Source organism: Populus alba, chromosome 12 (assembly GCF_005239225.2).
Source record: "Populus alba chromosome 12, ASM523922v2, whole genome shotgun sequence".
NCBI classification, from domain to species: domain Eukaryota; kingdom Viridiplantae; phylum Streptophyta; class Magnoliopsida; order Malpighiales; family Salicaceae; genus Populus; species Populus alba.
In genome coordinates this window covers 8,209,130-8,230,613 of record NC_133295.1, presented here as the reverse complement: position 1 = coordinate 8,230,613, position 21,484 = coordinate 8,209,130, and the positions used below count along the sequence as shown (strand labels likewise).

The 21,484-nt window shown below is 34.7% G+C and overlaps 1 protein-coding gene across 1 annotated transcript; it reads left to right on the top strand.

Moving 5' to 3' along the window:
- The first annotated feature begins 9,177 nt into the window (after positions 1 to 9,177).
- LOC118029034 (pre-mRNA-splicing factor SLU7-A) lies at positions 9,178 to 13,555 on the top strand. The gene is made up of 9 exons (XM_035032814.2): positions 9,178 to 9,426; positions 9,696 to 9,859; positions 9,963 to 10,075; positions 10,198 to 10,747; positions 10,848 to 11,147; positions 12,061 to 12,277; positions 12,803 to 12,906; positions 13,164 to 13,232; positions 13,342 to 13,555. Exons 1-9 carry the CDS (start codon positions 9,411 to 9,413, stop codon positions 13,417 to 13,419), a joined length of 1,611 nt encoding a protein of 536 aa, XP_034888705.1. The 5' UTR covers positions 9,178 to 9,410; the 3' UTR covers positions 13,420 to 13,555.
- The last annotated feature ends 7,929 nt before the right edge of the window (positions 13,556 to 21,484 follow it).

Here is a 21,484-nt window from a genome sequence, read left to right as displayed (position 1 = left end):
GTTGGCTGATTGAAGCAAATGTCCGATTATCAGGCGAGTCCTCCAATTCTTTCATTTCACACATGCCTTGATGTGAACCTCGTGATCACGTGGTAAATCAGGTTTGATAGGAGTGTGACACAAAGATAACTTGTACCTAGGCACCAGCACCATTGGAAACGAAGACCCCCACCCAACGAATATTGATTCGCAAACGAGAAGTATAAGGATGACGCCACGAAGACAGTTGTTCTTTGATAAGTTGTTTTTAGTTCTTTAGAGAACCATGGAAGGGAGATTATCTCACCAACACACACACACACACAAAGTGCGGCAAACAAGAAGTTTTATTAATATGAATTGTCTTTTTTTACATGTCTGGTTATGTGCCCTTATTTATAGTGATTGCAAACTAAAATAAACCCTAATGGACCCCTTATGTAAACTTATATGATGCCCACTTACAATTAAACCCAAATAATATAAATAAACCCCAAACTAAGAAGAAAATAACAATAAAATAAATAAATCCGAATTTAATATCCTAAATATGATAGGATCAGATTTCTTGCCCTTTAGAAGTCCTATATAAGCTAGGAGAATCAAATCTGAAGGTGGAATTAATTCTGAAATCTTCTTTCCTTTTTGTAGCTAGGATGAATAAGGAATCCTTGTAAGAAAAGGATTTTGAAACATTTATGAATCCTTGCCATACTTGGAAACTATGTTGCAGCCCATTAAACATCTTTGTAGAATTTGGAGATTCCCAAAATAAGCTGCCACATCCTTTTAGGAAAAGAATCCTAGCCAAATAGAAAGTCCACAAGTCAAAAGGAAGTAAATAACAAAACCCATACAGACTCTGTTGATCCGTGTTTGGATGCCTTGCCGAACTCCGATTGACATGATATTTTAACCCAAGGTAGGACAACATGTCAGGAGACTCCATGTAAAATTTCAGCCTGATCCAATCGTAGGATTGAGAATTATGACTGTTTCTGTAAAACTGGATAGTTGCACATTTTACGTCAAAATCCGAATTTGACCTTGCTTGGATCATATCATTCCCTCTCTCTTCAAGATGATTCATCCTTGAATCACCAACAAGTTGAATGGACAATTCCTTAGCCTCATTTTGAAGCCTTTGGAGTTCTTTTCTTGCCAACAATTGTCACCAACAACTTTGGATGAAAGTAGCAGCCGTTCTATTTTGTATTTCATCATTGTAACATTTTTTCTCCTCTCTTTCTGAAGCTTGCTGCGTATTGATTGCTGCCGTTAACACATCAAGTTCTTGCTTCATCTCCCCGAGAATACGAGATAGACTCTTAAATTCTTTTTTTAGAACATTAATCTCTTTATTTCTATCCCTTTGATACCACCTCCCCTTTTGAATCCTTCTTTTCTTTTGCCATAACACCTCATCAAAATACATGAAATCCCTTTGGTTTCTAGGCTGCCGAAAACCTTCCCGATAGCTTATGGTCTCATCCTTAAAACCACCATCACCATTATCATCAACGTCCTCCTCATAATCATCCCACTTTAGCCTTTCAGCCCCACTACCATGTTTTGATTTTAATTCAACCCCAACCTTTCTCACATCTTGGGTACACGTTCCAGCCACATTACCATGTTTTGCCACATTCTCAAGTCTGTCACACATGTTGCCCATCGTGAAATTCATTCTTTCCATCATCTTCGTCATAGCTTGCATTTGGAATTTAAGTTCTACATCGGGAGGGCGCGGTGTGCTATTTTGATTTGACATGATAGTACCTGTAAAAATTGGTTAGTGGTAAAAACAAATCCTCACATCACTCATGCTTCGCTCAAACACTCTTAATGTCCTCACACCTCTCGTCTCACTTTGCGGTTCTTACGAAACTGAAACCAACACCAAATAAAACCAACTTGGCAGCACAATCCAAATATATCTATATATATGACTCAAGAAGCAATAAAAACTAGAAAACAAGCAAAACAAAACTACGATGACGCGAGTAGCAAGCGAGTCTATCCGAAATATGAACGAAACTGAAGACTCGAATAAAAAAACAGAAACAAAATATGAAAAATGATGAAGCAACACCAGATATGTTAGAGATGTTGAAAATAAACTGCAAGAAACGAAAAAAATAGAAAGAAAATGAATTTCAAAAGTTGACGCAAAACAGACTCGTTTACGACGAGTTAAGTCCGAATCTGGAACCTAAAGTCAATGATGTCCAATTGAGCTAAACTTTCAGATATAGTGCTCTACCAACCCAAATAGACAGAATATGAAATTTGAGCAATTTATGATAAGGTTTGATAGACTGAAACAAAAACGTTATGAATCAGACCTAATTAGACCCGAATTTGAAACCCAAAGCAAACGATATCCAATTAACCCCAAAATAAATATGTAGTGCAATTAGGGTCCCAGTAATAATAGAATCAAATTTGAGCTCATTCCGAGTTGATTTGGTCAAATTTTCCTTTGTTTAGTTTTCTGCGGTAGAAACAAAAGAATGACTTTTTTTTTTCTTTTTCTTTTTCTTTTTCTCTTTTTTTTTTTATGCCAATGATATATTTTGGTTAGGAACAAAATGAAATAACTTTTTTTTTTCTAATATGATACCAAATCAAGAGAAGAAGAAATTGGAGACTAAGGAATTTTTTTTTTTTTGCGGAAACAACAAGAAATGAAAATTTCAGAAGGATATAACCTGATTAATGGAGCCAAGCTCTGATACCAATTGATGCGAACCTCATGATCACGTGGTCACACAATCCACATACAAAGACACCGATTCCCGGAAAGCCAAGTAAATCAGGTTTGATAGGAGTGTGACACAAAGATAACTTGTACCTAGTGATGCGGACCAGCCCAGAAACACCACTAAGGACCCATTACATGTTCCAAATGGACCAATGACTCGGTCCAAGACAAAGACATTGAAAGACGCATTGAATGCATTGGTTTTGAAGGTTTCCACCAAGTTAGAATTGGAAGGTCCATTGGAGTATCAAAAGAAGATCCTAGTACATCTTATCCATGTGCAAGAGGGGTCCAATACAACCTTATTTGGGCCATGAGATGAGGACATCAAAGGAAACAAAAGAATCCTACTACAACTTGGAAACAACATGGTGGCTACCTTTTCCTTTTGTTTCTAGGATTAAGGGGCTACATGTAAGGCTATAAATAAGCCTTCAATCAGTTCTGTATTATTTTAGTTCATTCTCTTTTTCTCATGGCAGAATATGGATTTAATATTAGGGGTTTTACTTTATTTTGTTAGCTACAGCCCAAGGCTTGTTTGGGCTTAATTAATACTTTGTTTTAAGCTAGGATCCAAGGCTTGTTTGGATTAAGTTATGAGCTTTTCATTTTAGGATTTTGGGCCAGTTTTGAGTGGACCTCATAAAAGTCCATATAAGGGGTCCATTAGGGTTAACTTTTCAAGAACTATTTAAACTCATGTAGGCCAAAATTGCGGCAGCTTTGATGATTATTATTCTAAATTTTTCAGTTTTAACGTGTGGGAGTGATTCTTGCACTCTTCAGTTCTTGAACGAACTGAATCTGACTTTAAGAACTGAAGACTGCAAGAATAACTCACACGTTAAAATTGAAAAATTCAAAAGTAATGATCATTAAAGCTGCCAGAATTTGGGTTTACATGAGTTTAAATAGTTCTTGAAAAGTTAACCCTAATGGACCCTTTATATGGACTTATATGAGGTCCACTCAAAATTGACCCAAAACCCTAAACTGAAAAGCCCATAACTTAATCCAAACAAGCCTTGGATCCTAGCTGAAAACAAAGTATTAATTAAGCCTAAACAAGCCTTGGGCTGTAACTAACAAAATAAAATAAAGCCCTTAATATTTAATCTATGTTCTGCAATGAGAAGAAGAGAATGAAGTAAAATATTACAGAACTAATTCAAGGCTTATTTATAGCCTTCCATACAGCCCCTTAATCCTAGAAACAAAAGGAAAATGTAGCCACCCATGTTGTTTTCAAGTTGTAATAGGATTCTTTTGTTTTCTTTGATGTCCTCACTTCATGGCCCAAATAAGGTTATGTTGGACCCCTCTTGCACATGGATATGATGTACTAAGGTCTCCTCTCAATACTCTAATGTACCTTTCAATTATGACTTAGTGAAACCTTCAAAACCAATGCATTCTATGCCTCTTTCAATGTCTTTGTCTTGAACCGAGTCATTGGACCATTTGAAACATGTAATGGGTCCTTGCTGGTGTTTCTGGGCTGGTCCACATCAGTTTATGTTTGTGGTTGATCATTAACACCATTTGTTAGCATTTTGATAGGTGTTTATCATTGTTTATTTTTTAAAAGCTAAAAGACTAGTCTATTATGAAAGCCTATTCTCTTGGTAAGGTGTATGGTTTAGCATCGTCCTTCATACTAGTGTGTTCAATCATTGTATTCTTTTGAATAATGTTTTAGTTAATCAATCTTATTTCTATTTTTTTCCAGGTCTAGGAGATGCTGGTGATCCATGCCACTTTGTCATCTTTACCACTAAGCTTTTATAACTTCTATTGTGGATAATGTTTATGCCATTTATTGCTAACAAGCCTTTTAGGTCTAAATGTCTTAGTCTTTCATTGCATAACTATCTATTTCACAAAAAAGTTTTATGTGATCTTTTAGTGCCAATTCTTTGGCCTTATTATGATTTATATACCTCTTCTTAGTAATAATATTAGTTACCAATTCCAACCTTTTCATGGTCGAACACACATGATTTTCTATGTTTTCCTTTTTAAGAAGTCCTTGTGGTTTATGAGTATTTATTATTTTTATTATCTTAGGGAATAGGTTATTATCCACCTTTATTTTATTATCTTAAAAGGAATTCAACCATCTTCTAATGCCTTTTAGATCTAGTTTTTAAAAACAACATAATTGATAGTATCATGTCTCCATAAGTCATGCCATTTATAATATTTCTTATTTTTTTTAGTTTAGTAGTAAAGATTGTGTGATTGCTTAGGAGTTAGAATTTTTTTATATACTTGTATAAATTAATCAAATATCTCTTGATGCGAACCTCGTGGTCACGTGGTCACGCAACCCACAATCAAGATTGAGATCTGATCCCAAAAAACTAAAATAGGTCTGATAGGAGTGTGACATAATGGAAACCTGCCCCAAGGCACCAACACTATTGGAATGAGTAGAATAACACCACGAAGCCAATTAATCTTCGATAAGTCAAATTCAGTTCGTTCAAGAACTGAAGAATGCAAGAATCACTCTCACACGTTAAAACTGAAAAATTCAGAATAATATTCATCAAAGCTGTCGAAATTATGGCTTACATGAGTTTAAATAGTTGAAAAATTAACCCTAATGGACCTCTTATGTGAACTTATATGAGGTCCCCTCAAAACTGGCCCAAAACCCTAATCTGAAAAGCCCATAACTCGATCCAAACAAGCCTTGGACCCTAGCTCAAAACAAAGTTTTAATTAAGCCCAAACATGAAAGAAATTAATAAAAATAACTAATCTGTCATTAAATACCACCAGCCCTTCTTTCCTTGTGTAGCTAGGATGACTAAGGAATCCTTATAAGAAAAGGATTCTGAAACATTAATGAATCATTGCCACACTTGTAGATTATATTGCAGCTCATTAAAGATCCTCGTGGAATTAGAAAATTCCCAAAACTAGCTGCCACATCCTTGTAGGAAAAGAATCCTAACCAAATAGGAAGTCCACAAGTCAAATGGAAGTAAATAACAAAATTCATACATCCTTTGTGGACCAGTATTGCAGTACCTTCCCGAACTCCGATTGACTTGAATGTTTAACCCAAGGTAGTAAAACATGTCTGGAGAGTCCACATAAAATATTAGCTCGATCCAATATTCGGATTGAGAATTACGACTATTGCCGTAAACCTGGACTGTTGCGCTTTTTACGCCAAAATCCGAATTTGACCTTACTTGGGTCGTATCACAGGATTGAACCGTATCATCTCTTCTAATCTTTTGATGTTGAAAAAATTATCTTTATTCTTAATAGCTATTTTAATCACTTTTACTTATTTACTATTAGGTTTGTTAGCTTCTTTTAATACAGTGATATCAAATGATTTTCTTTATTTGAGTTATACAACTGATATAAGTTATTTTTGAACTTATTTAAACTTCTCCAACCAGACATGTTTCTATAAATGGTTTTTTTCACTCAGTTCACCATAATCTTTTATTTTTAGTTCTATTCTATAGAAGTACTCATGAAAATAAATCTCCATCTCTTTTCAAATATCGATGAAGTTAGGTGGTAATATAGAAAACTAATTAAAGATATTTTTAGTCATTGATGAACTAAATAGCCTTATTTTCATTAAAAAAAAAGGATTAACAACACCATCACCATATTGATAAGTGAACTTGATGATGTATTATTACCTTATTGACTATTATCATTTCTAGAAAATCATTTAAAATATGTTATCTTGATTCTCTATGAATTGGATACAACTTGTCAACTATTTAAGGTGTGGACTTATATATAGACCTAACAATACTTCCAACTTCTAAACTATCAATCTTAAATGCTAGTCTAATTCAATCCTATAAATTTCCCTTACTTATTGGTCGATAACAAGTGTTAGGGGTATATAAGGATTCTGATTGCCTTGTTGAAAGGTAGCCAGTAGGGAATTAAATTGCCTATGTATAGGTTATGGTGGTTGTAGATAATGTTGTTAAGCCATGTAATGGTTTGAGGTTGTTTATACACTTATAGGATACATAGTACCTCATGCGTAATCATGCCTAATTTAGGTCGAGCTTACTATAATGCTTGTAGCCATATGATATATAAAACGAGTTTAGATATTTTTAAACATTCCTATTAAAGTGATTATTATTAAGGAATATCTTGAGACTTGCCTCCAAGTATTTGGACAAATAAAGTGCCCAACTGACTCTATTTTAGCTTGTTTTGGATTTGATTGAGTTAATCAGCCATGACCTGTATAATCTTGTTGACGACTATAATATTATTGTGGTATTTATCATTTGGTTTTATTTTTTATCTTTATTTGGATACCTTTGAATCCATGTTAGACAAGTTTAAATTATGAAAAAATGACGTTCCTTCAAACGGAACCACTACTAATTGATTAGAGTTTGGTAAAAATAACTGCAATCACTTAATCACTCCATCAAGTCCCAAAAATGGACAAACATGTAGTTATATTGGAGGTATAAATACATCAACATATTTATCATAAATTAGTAGAGGTAATGACGTTGAAAAAAGTAAGAGCATGAGAGACAATATGGGGGCAACATGGCATTGTCAAAGTGTATTTTTTTTATTATTATAAATATACAATAAAAAGCCATTTTATGGCTCGTCTATTAAAGGTTGTTTCATTGCCACCTAGATTGGTGGATGATTGTTAGAATCTTTATGGCCATGAGAATTGTTTTTATCATTTGCACAGATTTATAGGTCATTAGTCACTATAATGATGTATTGTATTTTAAGCATGATTAGTAATTTGTTATAATTTTAACAAAGTAGTCCCACTATGCATGCCAATTTGTTAATCTATTAGATACTATGATTGATCATCTTATCAATAAATAATTGAAAGCTTGTAACAACCTCACTAATCAAACAAAATATAGAGTTCTAAACTTGACCTTAACAATTTAAGAACAAAAAAAAAGGGTAATGTCTAAATCTAAACTACTTAAAAACATAAATCAAGTAAATAAAGTCGTAAAGAAAAGATATAAATTTCGATAAGTAAAATAAATCAATAAATAGTAAAAAGCTATGAAGATATTGTGTATATTGAGCTGGTTATTATTTGCAGCATTTAGAAGATCAATTTATAATGTTATAAGGATAGAATTTCATATAAATATAAAATTCTAATCCTATATAAATTGTTTATGGTAGATAAAGACTATACAATATTAATCCTAATATAATCTGTACTGCTTTATTTGTATGTATCCTTTATGGAAATCATACATGTTCTTGTTATACTATAATATCCATCAATTAACCTGTTAAAACTCTTTTTTGTGTATAAAACTTAATCGTTGACCACCATTGTTAATCATGATCTTCTAAGAGATAGTTAATTTCACTTTTCATTACTACTCGATAATATATTTTAGCTTTCTTTGTTGATTTGCTTGAAAAATAATAATGACAATTATTATTCATAACCATACTATACATGAATGAATTATTTTTGGTATAAATATAAGTGAATAATTACAAACTATTAAATAGATTTATTGATGTATCAAAAAAAAAATATAATCTCTTGATAACTTACCTAATTACTTTGCAACTACGATAACCAGGGATGATAAGTATAATCTAAAAAAAAAAAGTTTTATGCTATCTCATAAAAGAATGAAGTATTGTTTAAATTATAAAAAAATTACATTTATTACACTGTAAGCATAATTTTATTATTTATGAAGTCTGAAGGCACTATGATTTTAGTAGCTTCAAGTAACCATAATAAGTTGCATATACATGCATACATATTTTTGAAACAAAATGCTAGAATTAGAGATGAAAATGGTATTGTATCCAATGAGCAGTAGTGTTATAGGAAAAAAAAAACATTTGTTTAGGATTTGGATAAAATCTAAAAATAATAATTTGTAATTATAATTATGTTATTTTTTGTGGTATGTAAATCGAAATCATATCTAATAAGTATACACGCATACAAGTATTTTGTAATTATAATTTTTCCATCAAAGTTATATTATGAATAGATATATTTTAAAAATATTTTAATTATTTTTTAAATTTATTTGGTTATTGTTAATGAGATGTGTGTTTGCATGATGTTAACTAGATTTATTAATATTATTTATTTTAAGAAATTTAAAAATTTCTATTTAATGAAGTTTTTTTTTTTTTTTTTTACAAAGAGAGAAATGAATATTTGAAATCTAATGATTTTAATATGGTTATTCAAAATTAAAACATGATGAGTAATGGCTAAGCTATGATTATTATTATTGTTGTATTTGAATATAGTTATGGTTATATCATTTTCTGAATTTGTGTATACCCTGTCATCGGTGGCTAGAATGATTTGGTATCGAAGCATCTCGTTCCAATTGCAAATTACAAAAAAGGACTGCATTGACAACCTGGTTTGGATTTATCAATCAAAATGGGTTAAGAATTTAACCCTAAGCCACCTGAATTGAAACGGCGTCGTATGGTCGAGGTGGTGGCGATTTTTGAAAGGATAAGAAAGGAATCATATGTTTAGTGAAAACTTGACGCGTATGAACTCTGGATCCCCTTTGCTTTCTTGACCCTCTTTTCTGTGGGTGGGTTTCTTCCTGTCTTTGTTTGTGAATTAGACTAGGGTTGGGGTTTGCTTTGTATCACATACATCATGGCAACCGCATCAGGTATGTGTTTTATTTTAGTTAAATCTCTTTCTTTCGAATGGGATGTTGTTTTCTTAACATTAGATTTGGGATATATGAGATTTTGTTATCTTATTTTAAGACGATTCTGGCCGGTCGGTCGGTCGATCGATCGATCGATGAATGTTTATAATTTTAGCTATTAATAATATTTCTATTTTTATGTTAATAGATTTTGGATTTTATGAAAAATAAAATGAAAATGGCTGAATTCAAATTCAAGTCTCTTTTGGGTGGGTCTTGTCTTGCAGTTGCATTTAAGTCTAGAGAGGACCATAGGAAGCAGATTGAATTGGAAGAAGCGCGTAAAGCTGGGCTTGCCCCTGCTGAGGTTGATGAAGATGGAAAGGAGATTAATCCTCATATTCCTCAGTATATGTCATCTGCACCTTGGTATCTTAATGCCGAGAAACCTGTAAGTTGCTTGCACCTTGTTTTTTCTTCCTTCTTTTCTTCTTATGCTTCTACTTGTGTGAAGGCTGAATTTTGATTTTGATAATATTTTTGCTGCTAATTAGAGCTTGAAACATCAAAGGAAGTGGAAATCAGATCCTAATTATACAAAATCATGGTATGACAGAGGTGCCAAAGTTTTCCAGGCCGAAAAATATAGAAAGGGTGCATGCATCAAGTAAGTGATCTCTTTTTCTCTCTGTGGGTGTTTGTGTGTGCTCTGCGGTGACATGTGTGCTTGCATGTTTAAGTTCACACAAGTTAGGAGATGATGATTTATCCTCTTACACATGCTAACAGCTGTGGAGCAATGACACATGATGCAAAGTCATGTGTTGAAAGGCCCAGGAAAGTTGGTGCAAAGTGGACAAACACACACATAGCCCCTGATGAAAAAATAGAGACGATTGAGCTTGATTATGATGGCAAGCGAGACCGGTGGAATGGTTATGACCCATCAAGCTATGCTCATGTTGTTGAAAGATATGAAGCTCGAGATGCAGCTCGAAGGAAGCACATGAAGGAACAACAACTTAAGAAATTGGAGGAGAAAAATGGAAATCAAAATGTTGAGGATGGTGTTAGCGATGTGGACAATGATGAGGATGATTTAAGGGTTGATGAAGCCAAGGTTGATGAGAGCAAACAAATGGACTTTGCAAAGGTTGAGAAGCGTGTGCGAACAACAGGTGGTGGGAGCACAGGAACTGTTAGGAATTTGCGTATTCGCGAGGACACAGCAAAATATCTTTTAAATCTTGATGTTAACTCTGCCCACTATGACCCCAAAACCCGCTCTATGCGTGAGGATCCTCTTCCAGATGCGGATCCAAATGAAAAATTCTATGGGGTAAGTGCCCATGAGAGTAGAAAATTTTAAATACCTCTGGAACTTCATTGATATGCCTTAGTGACATTTTTAATAAACATTTCTTTTAAAAATGTTACAGGGAGATAACCGATATAGAAATAGTGGTCAAGCATTGGAGTTCAAGCATCTCAACATCCATGCTTGGGAGGCATTTGAGAAGGGACAAGATATTCACATGCAAGCAGCTCCATCACAAGCTGAGTTGCTATATAAAAATCATAAGGTCATAAAAGATAAGTTGAAGACCCGAACAAAGGACACTATTATGGAGAAGTATGGCAATGCGGCTAGTGAAGAGGAAATTCCAAGAGAGCTTCTATTGGGCCAGAGTGAAAGACAAGTTGAATATGATCGTGCTGGGCGGATTATCAAGGGACAGGTAAGAATTGAAGCAGAATTTATTTAATCTATTGTTACAGGTAAGTGATCTATTGGTTTAGTATTTCCATAGAGAAGCTGTGATAAACCTGTGTTTTCATGTCAGACCTGAAAAGTGCCACACTGTTAGCACTAAGATTCTCATAAACTTTAGATGGTATAGAGAGAGGTAGAGAAAGCACTAGGAGGACAGCAGAAACCAGTGATCGTACAAGAAAAAAAAAAAAAAAAGACAATCTGGTCATTGTACGTGTTTGTTGAGATGTGCAGCTGTAATTGCTGCTTGAAATGATGCATCCTGCAGTAGAATAATTTTTCTTTTAATATCACCAATATAATACTTATGAAAAAAGAGAGGCCATCTTCAGCATAATTTGAAGTTCTGCCTAACACTAGAAATGCCTCAAGTGGGATTTTCAAAAGGCTTGTGCATCCTCAATCAAGTTACCAAGGCCCAATTTTTTAAGAAGATAATACATTATACTACTTGACAAGCTCAAGTCCAAGATCCATACCCTTGCCTACATACCCTATACCAGATTACAAACAAAATAGCTGTTAATTCCTATTCTATCTACAAAGCTGGTGAGACACTCTAGTAGAAAAAGGGCCTTGACGCATAGATGTTCTATATTTTTTTCATGTGCACGAAAAAATTGATGCAGGGAGGGATTAAATAGAAGAAAGATTGAAAGTAATGCAGAAAGAAGTCCAACAGGAGAGGGGATAAACAAATAAGAAATAGAGAAGAAAGCAAAAGACAAATATCACTGTTCAATTCAATTATATATGTGAGTCAAACATAGAAAGGTGCTCTTAAAAAGGCACAGCAACTATAATAATGGTAACTTTTCTTCTGTATAACTGTCCTCAATCAATAGTGTTGTAATTGCTCTGTCCAATGCTATTTACAGGAGACTGTGCTTCCTAGAAGCAAGTATGAAGAAGATGTTTTCATTAATAATCACACAACTGTGTGGGGATCATGGTGGAAGGATCATCAATGGGGCTACAAGTGCTGCAAGCAGATGATTCGGAACAGTTATTGCACAGGTGCTGCTGGAATAAAGGCTGCTGAGGCTGCAACTGATCTTATGAAGACTAATATTGATCGTAAAGAGGCAACTGAAGGTTTGTTCTCAGTTCTATATATTGCAGTTACCTGGCCAAGTTACTAGGTCATTGGTTACTGGTTTGACCTCTAGATTAACGGTTAAACTGGGGGCTCAATATAATAATAAAAAATATACAGTTCATTAAGTAATATTTAATAGTACATGTATGTCATGCAATGAAACAATTTTTCCAACGCTAAAATTAACACAAAGTGTTGCATTTTTTTTTTAAATCTCAAAAGATATGTCTTTTATTGTTAGTGTTTTCTTTATCATGTGATTCAGTTCACTGTAAAAGCTTGCTTCTCTTAATCTTAGATTTGACTTGTTATCTGGAATCTTGGATTGGGTGCCATCATGTTTTCCAGTTGACAATTGTTGAGTTAGATCGCATGAATATTGTAAATATATTTTCAAAAAAGTATTGATCAATTGATTGTCAAAGGTTTTAGTCAAACTAAAATTTTCAAGTATTCATGAGCTAATAGCAGTTATGGCTAGATTTCTAGTGCTCTAATTCTGTGATGCCCATATGAAACAGAGGCACCTGCACCGGTGGAGGAGAGAAGGCTTGCTACCTGGGGAACCGAGGTCCCAGAAGATTTGGTTTTGGATGAAAAGTTACTTGCTGAAGCGCTTAGAAAGGTGAATAAGAATCCAGCCTTTTAAATCATTTGGGAAATTACTAGGTACTTCTGGTGTGTTGTACCTCTACACATAAAACTGGGACTCATCATATAGCAACCCCACTTTGGGAGTACTCTATAATCTCTCTGATCATTCTGATTTTCTTCATTATTTCTTTGATCGGTTCTTTGGTGAAGTGAGTGGGCGGTTGAAGTTATGCTATAAACTTTGCTCATTGATTGTGAAAGCTTATTTCATATGTTTTGCTTGTACAGGAAGATCAAAGAAAGAGAGAGGAGAAGGATGAGAGGAAGCGGAAATACAATGTCAGGTGGAATGATGAGGTAACATTTTGCTTTCTTTATTGTATGGCCCTCGTGAGTGTGGTTTGAATGTAAGGTTATGTGTTGTGCTGCTATAGGATTTTAATGGTAAATGTTCTAATAATCACAGGTTACTGCTGAGGATATGGAGGCATATAGGATGAAGAAAGTACATCATGATGACCCAATGAAGGATTTCCTCCATTAAGCTTGCTGTATTACTGGGTTTGGGGATGATTGTAGCATGCTTTTTTTTTAAGAAAAAGAAAACTTTAATCGCAATGGTATGCTTTTGTACTTAATAAATAAACGCCGATGAATAATATATGATCTGATTGGTCAAACTGCGCAGCTAGTTCATATCAAATGGGGGTTATTGTGATGAATCGAATAACCGCAACGATATTTTGATTTTTCAGGGAAAAAAAAAAAGGTAGGGTTAAAAAATCACGCTCTCTTTACGAGCTACTTTGTGAATTTTAGATTAAGTTACAAATCAGCCTGAGCAAGAAAGGTATGTGTATTGATGGTTACTCATCATACGTGAGTTCTTGGAACGAAAAATAGATGCCTCCAAGACTTGTACTCGACTCTTAGATGGTGTTTGATTAATGGAATGTGATTTTTCTTCGGCACTCACTTTTTAAGGGAAATGGATATCGGGAAAGACTCTTAGCCTTTAAAATTTTACAAACTCTCTTATATCACCATCGTGAGAATATTGTTATGTTCTTTAGTTCTCTCTTTATCGGAATCAAAAAATGGATTTTCTATATTGATGTACCAATAAAAGAAAAAAAAGTCTAGCTCACCTCAGAGAGGCTCGGGTGACTAGCTTTCCAGCTCGCCCTAGGCTAAGCCTGAACAAGCTGCTCTCTAGCTTGCCCTCGGTGTTGGCACCAACTTACCCTTTGCTTGAGCAAATAACTTTAACCTAGGTCATCATGCCCGTGTCTAACTTGGTTTAATGACATAGCTAAAAGATTGATATCTTTTTCTAAATATAAAAATGGTAAAGTAATAAATAACTCGGCAAGACCAGGATCGAATCACAGGGAGGTTAATTGTATAAATTATAAACAACAATAATACAACAAAAACAATAATAATAATCGTAAAGAAGAGAAGAAGTTGATAAGAATTTTGAGATGGAAGATCAATGTGAGAATTAAACAATGATAAAAACAAGTGTCAAGATTAGAGGATCATAAACAAGTATAGTATAAACTCTTGTTATTCAACTGGAAACCACACACAAAGGAGGTTCCAATCGGATGTTTTGTCATTAATAACTCATCATAAATTGTTAACATGATCATATTAATTATCTTATTTAAGTAATATCAAACTTTTAAATATTATCAGGAATTCATTATACTAAGTTATGTAAATAACAAATCAAGTTCCTTTCATAGCACGGGTGTAGTTAATACCATATGGTTGGGTTATGAGAGTACCAAACATTTGTTATACCAAGTGTTATACAACACAAATCTAGATTAATCATTTAACAAGTAAGGTATTAAGAATTAGTAAGATAAAAAGATAATACATGTTAATATTAAACATTAAGGTCCATGTTGAGTTTACATTCATTTTCTTTTAATACATAATTCAGCTTACCAAAAAAAAAAAAAATGTTGAGTTTACACTACTTATTCTTACACCATTAGTGTAACCTTTTCACTTTGATATAATAAACTTAGCTAAACATAATAAAGAAGAGAAACATAAATAAACAAAATAAGAACATAAATAAGATACAAGTTAAATAAGTAAAGGAAATGGAATGAAAAGCATAAACAAGATATTAATGAAAGCAAAACTTAAGAATTACAAAAAAAAAATATAAAGAGAGAGAGCAAGAGCAAGTTCTTAATCTGAACAACTAAGCTTTTAAATACATGGAAAATGCCTCCTTTTATAAGCCAAAATTTGAAACTATTGATCTGATGACTAATTGTTAATTGGGTGGTCAACTCTTGACTTGGTGAAAAATCCTTATCTTCTTGTTTGAATAAAACGTCATTGCTAACATCAGAATCGGAACCACCTGTACTCATGAAAGTTATAGGAAATTGTTTTATCTTTCTAGAAAAAAAAAATTGAGATCATTTGAACTTCTAGAACTCGAGATATAGGTTGAACACTGAACAGTGTCTGGGCTGTAGGACAAATTTAGAATTCTCCGTTGTTGCTATAATTTGGACTTAAGAACAGGCTTTTTAAATCTTAGTCTCCACATGAAAGTTGTAGGCCTATGTCTTACCTTTTCATCCATATAAATTAGACCTGAATCCGATATCTACATCTCTAGATATGACCCAATTACCGAATAGTGTTCTAGTTTGGACTGCACCAACATCTCTTTGTCCATTCAATTTCAGTACTTAAACTCATCAATCAATCCTTTCATTTATGTGATAGGCCTGCATTTAAGATGAACATTTACCATAAATTAAAGGTATATTATATTATTAGATATGTTATTATAAAACATGTTTTAGTTAAGGAGTTATTGATATTTCAAGTGCAAAATGATAATATAAAACCTTGATAAAAATGCACTTTTAAGTACTAATCACTTAGGCACACAAGCTTGGTCATCTTGGCTCCACAAACAACCCATTTTTTTGTATAGCACATAAATTTTTTGCTAGACAAACATCAATTTTTTTTTTTTTGCCAATAACTACATTTCTGTTACATCTACAACCCATATAAATACCAATAAGAATAAATGTACTCCAAACTTGAGGGGTAGCTCAACTGTCAGGTTTTGGGTTTGCTCCTCAATGGTCACGAGTTCAAATCCTCTTAAGGTCACTGAAGGCTTACATGGTTGCTAACTTCAAAGCCCGTGGGATTAGTTGAGGTGTACGCAAGCTGATCCAGACATCCCCGTTAATAATAAAAATGAAAAAATGTACTCATCATAAGGACGTGACACACCAACTTCTCCTCTAATCACGTTCCATACACAGAACCTGTGGCATGACATCACACTAACCAATAAGTCGTTTTGTTGTCTAATTACTCAATTCCTCCTCCATGAAGAAAAGTCCAAGGTAGATGTATAAATACACCTATTCACACAAGCATATGGGTACCAATTTTGGAGTATAGATGATGCGAACCTCGTGATCACGCAACCCACAATCAAGATTGAGATCTGATCCCGGAAAGCCGAAATAGGTCTGATAGGAGTGTGACACAATGGAAACCTGCCCCAAGGCACCAACACTATTGGAATGAGTAGAATGACGCCACGAAGCCAGTTAATCTTCGATAAGTCAGATTCAGTTCGTTCTAGAACTGAAGAATGCAAGAATCACTCTCACACGTTAAAACTAAAAAATTCAGAATAATATTCATCAAAGCTGCCGAAATTGTGGCTTACATGAGTTTAAATAGTTCTTGAAAAGTTAACCCTAATGGACCTCTTATGTGGACTTCTATGAGGTCCACTCAAAACTGGCCCAAAACCCTAAACTAAAAAAGCCCATAACCTGATCCAAACAAGCCTTGGACCCTAGCTCAAAACAAAGTTTTAATTAAGCCCAAACATGAAAGAAATTAATAAAAATAACTAATCTGTCATTAAATACCACCAGCCCTTCTTTCCTTGTGTAACTAGGATGACTAAGGAATCCTTATAAGAAAAGGATTCTGAAACATTAATGAATCACTGCCACACTTGTAGATTATATTGCAGCTCATTAAAGATCCTCGTGGAATGATACGGTTCAGCCCTGTGATACGACCCAAGTAAGGTCAGATTCGAATTTTGGCGTAAAAAGCGCAATAGTCCAGGTTTACAACAATAGTCATAATTCTCAATCTGAGCGTTGGATCGGGCTAATATTTTATGTGGACTTTCCATACATCTCTTACTACCTTGGGTTAAACATTCAGGTCAATCGGAGTTCGGGAAGGAACCGCAATACTGGTCAACGGAGGCTGTACGAATTTTATTATTTACTTCCATTTGACTTGTGGACTTCCTATTTGGTTAGGATTCTTTTCCTACAAGGATGTGGCAGCTTGTTTTGGGAATTTCCTAATTCCACAAGGATCTTTAATGAGCTACAATATAATCTACAAGTGTGGCAGTGATTCATTAATGTTTCAGAATACTTTTCTTTTAAGGATTCCTTATTCATCCTAGCTACACAAGGAAAGAAGGGCTGGTGGTATTTAATGAAAGATTAGTTATTTTTATTATTTTCTTTAATGTTTGGGCTTAATTAAAACTTTGTTTTGAGCTAGGGTCCAAGACTTGTTTGGATCAGGTCATGGGTTTTTCAGTTTAGGGTTTTACGCCACTTTTTTTAGTGGACCTCATATAAGTCCACAAAAGGGGTCCATTAGGGTTAATTTTTCAAGAACTATTTAAACTCATGTAAACCAAAATTTCGGCAGCTTTGATGAATATTATTCTGAATTTTTCAGTTTTAACGTGTGAGAGTGATTCTAGCATTCTTCAGCTCTGATACCAACTGATGCGAACCTCGTGGTCACATGGTCACATAACCCACAATCAACCCATTGAGATCTGATCCTGGAAAGCCGAAATAGGTTTGATAGGAGTGTGATAGAATGGAAACCTGCCCCAAGGCAACCCACACGCAAACCATGTAATGGGTCTTTGTCTTGGACCGAGTTATAGGTCCATTTGGAACATGTAATGGGTCCTTTCTAGTGTTTCTAAGCTGGTCCGCATCATCCCCTCTCTCCTCGAAAGGATTCGACCTCGAATCAAAATCTGTGTCAAACAACGTAAGATCAGCAACATTAAAGGTAGCACTAACACTATACTCACCTGGAAGGTCAATTTTGTATGCATTGTCATTGATTCTCTCTAAAACCTGAAATGGACCATCACCACGAGGCTGTAATTTTGATTTCCTTTGGTTAGGAAATCGTTCCTTACGCATGTGCACCCATACCCAATCACCGGGTTGGAAAACAACCAGTTTACGTCCCTTATTTGCTTTAGAAGCGTAAAGTCTGTTCTTTTTCTCTATTTGTAGTCGAACTCCCTCATGGAGTTCTCTTACCATCTTTGCCTTCTTTTCACCATCTAAACTTACCCTTTCTTCAAAACGTAAAGGAATTAAGTCCATAGGAGTTAGTGGATTAAAACCATAAACAATTTTAAAAGGAGAAAAAGTAGTAGTCGAATGCACAGTTCTATTATAAGCAAACTCAACAAAAGGCAAACATTCTTCCCAACTTTTCAAATTCTTTTGAATTACAACACGTAAAAGTTGGGATAATGTTCTATTCACTACCTCAGTTTGTCCATCTGTTTGAGGATGGCATGTTGTCGAAAATAAGAGTTTAGTTCCCAACTTTCCCCATAAGGTCTTCCAAAAGTAACTAAGGAACTTAACATCACGATTTGACACTATACTCTTTGGAATGCCATGCAAACGTACAATCTCCCTAAAGAACAAGTCTGCGATATGAGATGCATCATCTGTTTTATGGCATGCAATGAAATGCGCCATTTTAGAAAACCTATCAACCACAACAAAAATAGAGTCTCTACCTTTATTTGACCTAGGTAAACCTAAAAAAAGTCCATAGAGATATCTACCCAAGGTTCAGTAGGCACAGGTAATGGTGTATATAGTCCATGCGGTTGTACTCTAGATTTTGCCTTTGTACAAGCAATGCACTGTTCACAAATTCGTTGCACATCTCTTTTCATCTTTGGCCAATAGAAATGCTCATGCAATACATCCAAGGTTTTTACGACCCCAAAGTGACCCATTAAACCACCCCCATGTGCTTCACGAACAAGCAATTCACGCAAAGAACTAGCAGGAACACACAATCTATTCTCTTTGAACAAATAACCATCCATCAAATAAAACCTACCAAAAGCCGAATGTCCACATGCATTATAAATCTCAGCAAAGTCAGAATCATTATCATACAATTCCTTCACGTATTCAAAACCTAACAATCTAGTATACATGATGTGTAAAAGAATATACCTGCGCGAGAGTGCATCAGCTACGATGTTCTCTTTCCCTTGCTTATACTTGATTACGTAAGGAAAAGTTTCAATGAATTCAACCCATTTTGCATGCTTATACTTGATTGCGTATTTACTTTGTCCTTTCTGATGTTTCAAGGACTCATGATCCGAATGGACTACGAACTCTTTTGGCCACAAGTAATGCTACCATCTCTCAAGTGCTCTTACTAAAGCATAGAGTTCTTTGTTGCAAGTGGGATAGTTCAAGGTCGTTCCACTTAACTTCTCTCTGAAATACGCAATAGGTCTCCGATCCTACATCAAAACAACTCTTATTCCTATTCCAGACGCATCACATTCTATTTGAAATGCTTTCGTAAAGTCAGGTAAAGTCAAAACAGGTGCAGAACATAATTTGTCTTTCAAAAGAACAAAAGCCAACTGTTGTTCCTCCCCCCATCTAAACCCAACTGACTTTTTAACAACTTCATTCAAGGGTGCAACTATTGTGCTGAAATCTTTCACAAAACGCCTGTAAAAACTAGCTAGCCCATGAAAACTCCTTACCTCACTTACCGATTTGAGTGTAGGCCAATCTCGGATGGCCTTAACTTTCTCCTCATCCATCTCGATTCCCTGTGCAGCTACAACATAGCTAAGAAACACAATTTTCTCCATGCAGAAGGCACACTTTTTAAGATTAGCATACAATTTCTCACTACGCAACACACTAAGTACATTACGCAAATGATCAAGATGCTCAGTTAAGTTCTTGCTATATATCAAAATGTCATCAAAATATACAACCACAAACTTACTTATGAATGCACGCAACACATGATTCATTAAACGCATAAACGTACTAGGTGCATTTGTAAGTCCAAACGGCATTACTAACACCATGATTCATACAAACCATGCTTAGTCTTAAATGTTGTTGATGCGGACCAGCCCAAAAACACCACCAAGGACCCATTACATGTTCCAAATGGACCAATGACTCAGTCCAAGACAAAGGCATTGAAAGACGCATTGAATGCATTGGTTTTGAAGGTTTCCACCAAGTCAGAATTGGAAGGTCCATTGGAGTATCAAGAGGAGATCCTAGTACATCTTATCCATGTGCAAGAGGGGTCCAGTACAACCTTATTTGGTCCATGAGATGAGGACAACAAAGGAAACAAAAGAATCCTACTACAACTTGGAAACAACATGGTGGCTACCTTTTCCTTTTGTTTCTAGGATTAAGGGGCTACATGTAAGGCTATAAATAAGCCTTCAATCAGTTCTCATGGCACAACATGGATTTAATATTAGGGGCTTTATTTTATTTTGTTATCTACAGCCCAAGGCTTGTTTGGGCTTAATTAATACTTTGTTTTAAGCTAAGATCCAAGGCTTGTTCTTCGAGTCTGCGTCATCTAAGCAAAAAAAAAAAATTATATTTCATTTGGATACAGTCTCTAATCATATCAGTTTCTTAAAAAGAAAAAAAAAACAGAAAGAAATAGTGAAAAAAGTTATTAGTTGAAATTTGAAGGATCATTCAATTTTTGCCGCAGAAATACAAATCTTGGTGAACCATAAGCAAACCACCTCGGAATCAATTTAAACTTCATATTCAGTCTATTGGGGGTGGGATCGCATCATAAATCAAAGTTGGGCTTATTCTGATATTATTTGCTTGAGGTTTGAATTCGAGTTTCAATTCTACCATAGAAACACTACTCTTAGTGAACCCTAGGTAAAACACCTTGGAATCTATTGAAACTTCATATTCTGAGTACCGGGTATGCAATCGCACCACATATTAAATTTGGGATTATTTTGATATCAGTTTCTGGAGGTTTTAATTGGAGGTTCAATTCTGCCGCAAACTGATCATACAAGGGGTTTGGGTACCTAGACATAAGAGAACAACCTATAAATTGATATTTGGTGTTTTCATAGTATTCTATTACTAAATATTGAATTTGAGGTCATTTGGAGATCGTTTGGTCTGGGTTTCAATTCTATTACGTAAAAATTGTGTAATTTGCGTCAAGTTTGAGATCATGATCTATACTGTTTAGATTTGTCTGAATCTTTTAATTTCTCTTATATTTGGGTTATCTAGGAGTCAAGTAATTTCTCTTTTAATTTCTCTTCATAAGTGCTCATGCCACGGAAATTCACATTCCTCCTAGCCCTGTTCGGTCCAGACCTGATTCCTTGGCCAGCTGATGCAAAATCATAGTCATCTTCACCCCCATCTGCATTTTCATCAACAAACTCTTCAAAATCA

What these genes read in the sequence shown, in the direction of transcription:
- LOC118029034 (XM_035032814.2), top strand. An exon ending in AGAAAGGGTGCATGCATCAA is followed by an intron (nt 10,076 to 10,197) that starts GTAAGTGATCTC and finishes ACATGCTAACAG; the next exon opens with CTGTGGAGCAATGACACATG. An exon ending in TCGTAAAGAGGCAACTGAAG is followed by an intron (nt 12,278 to 12,802) that starts GTTTGTTCTCAG and finishes CATATGAAACAG; the next exon opens with AGGCACCTGCACCGGTGGAG.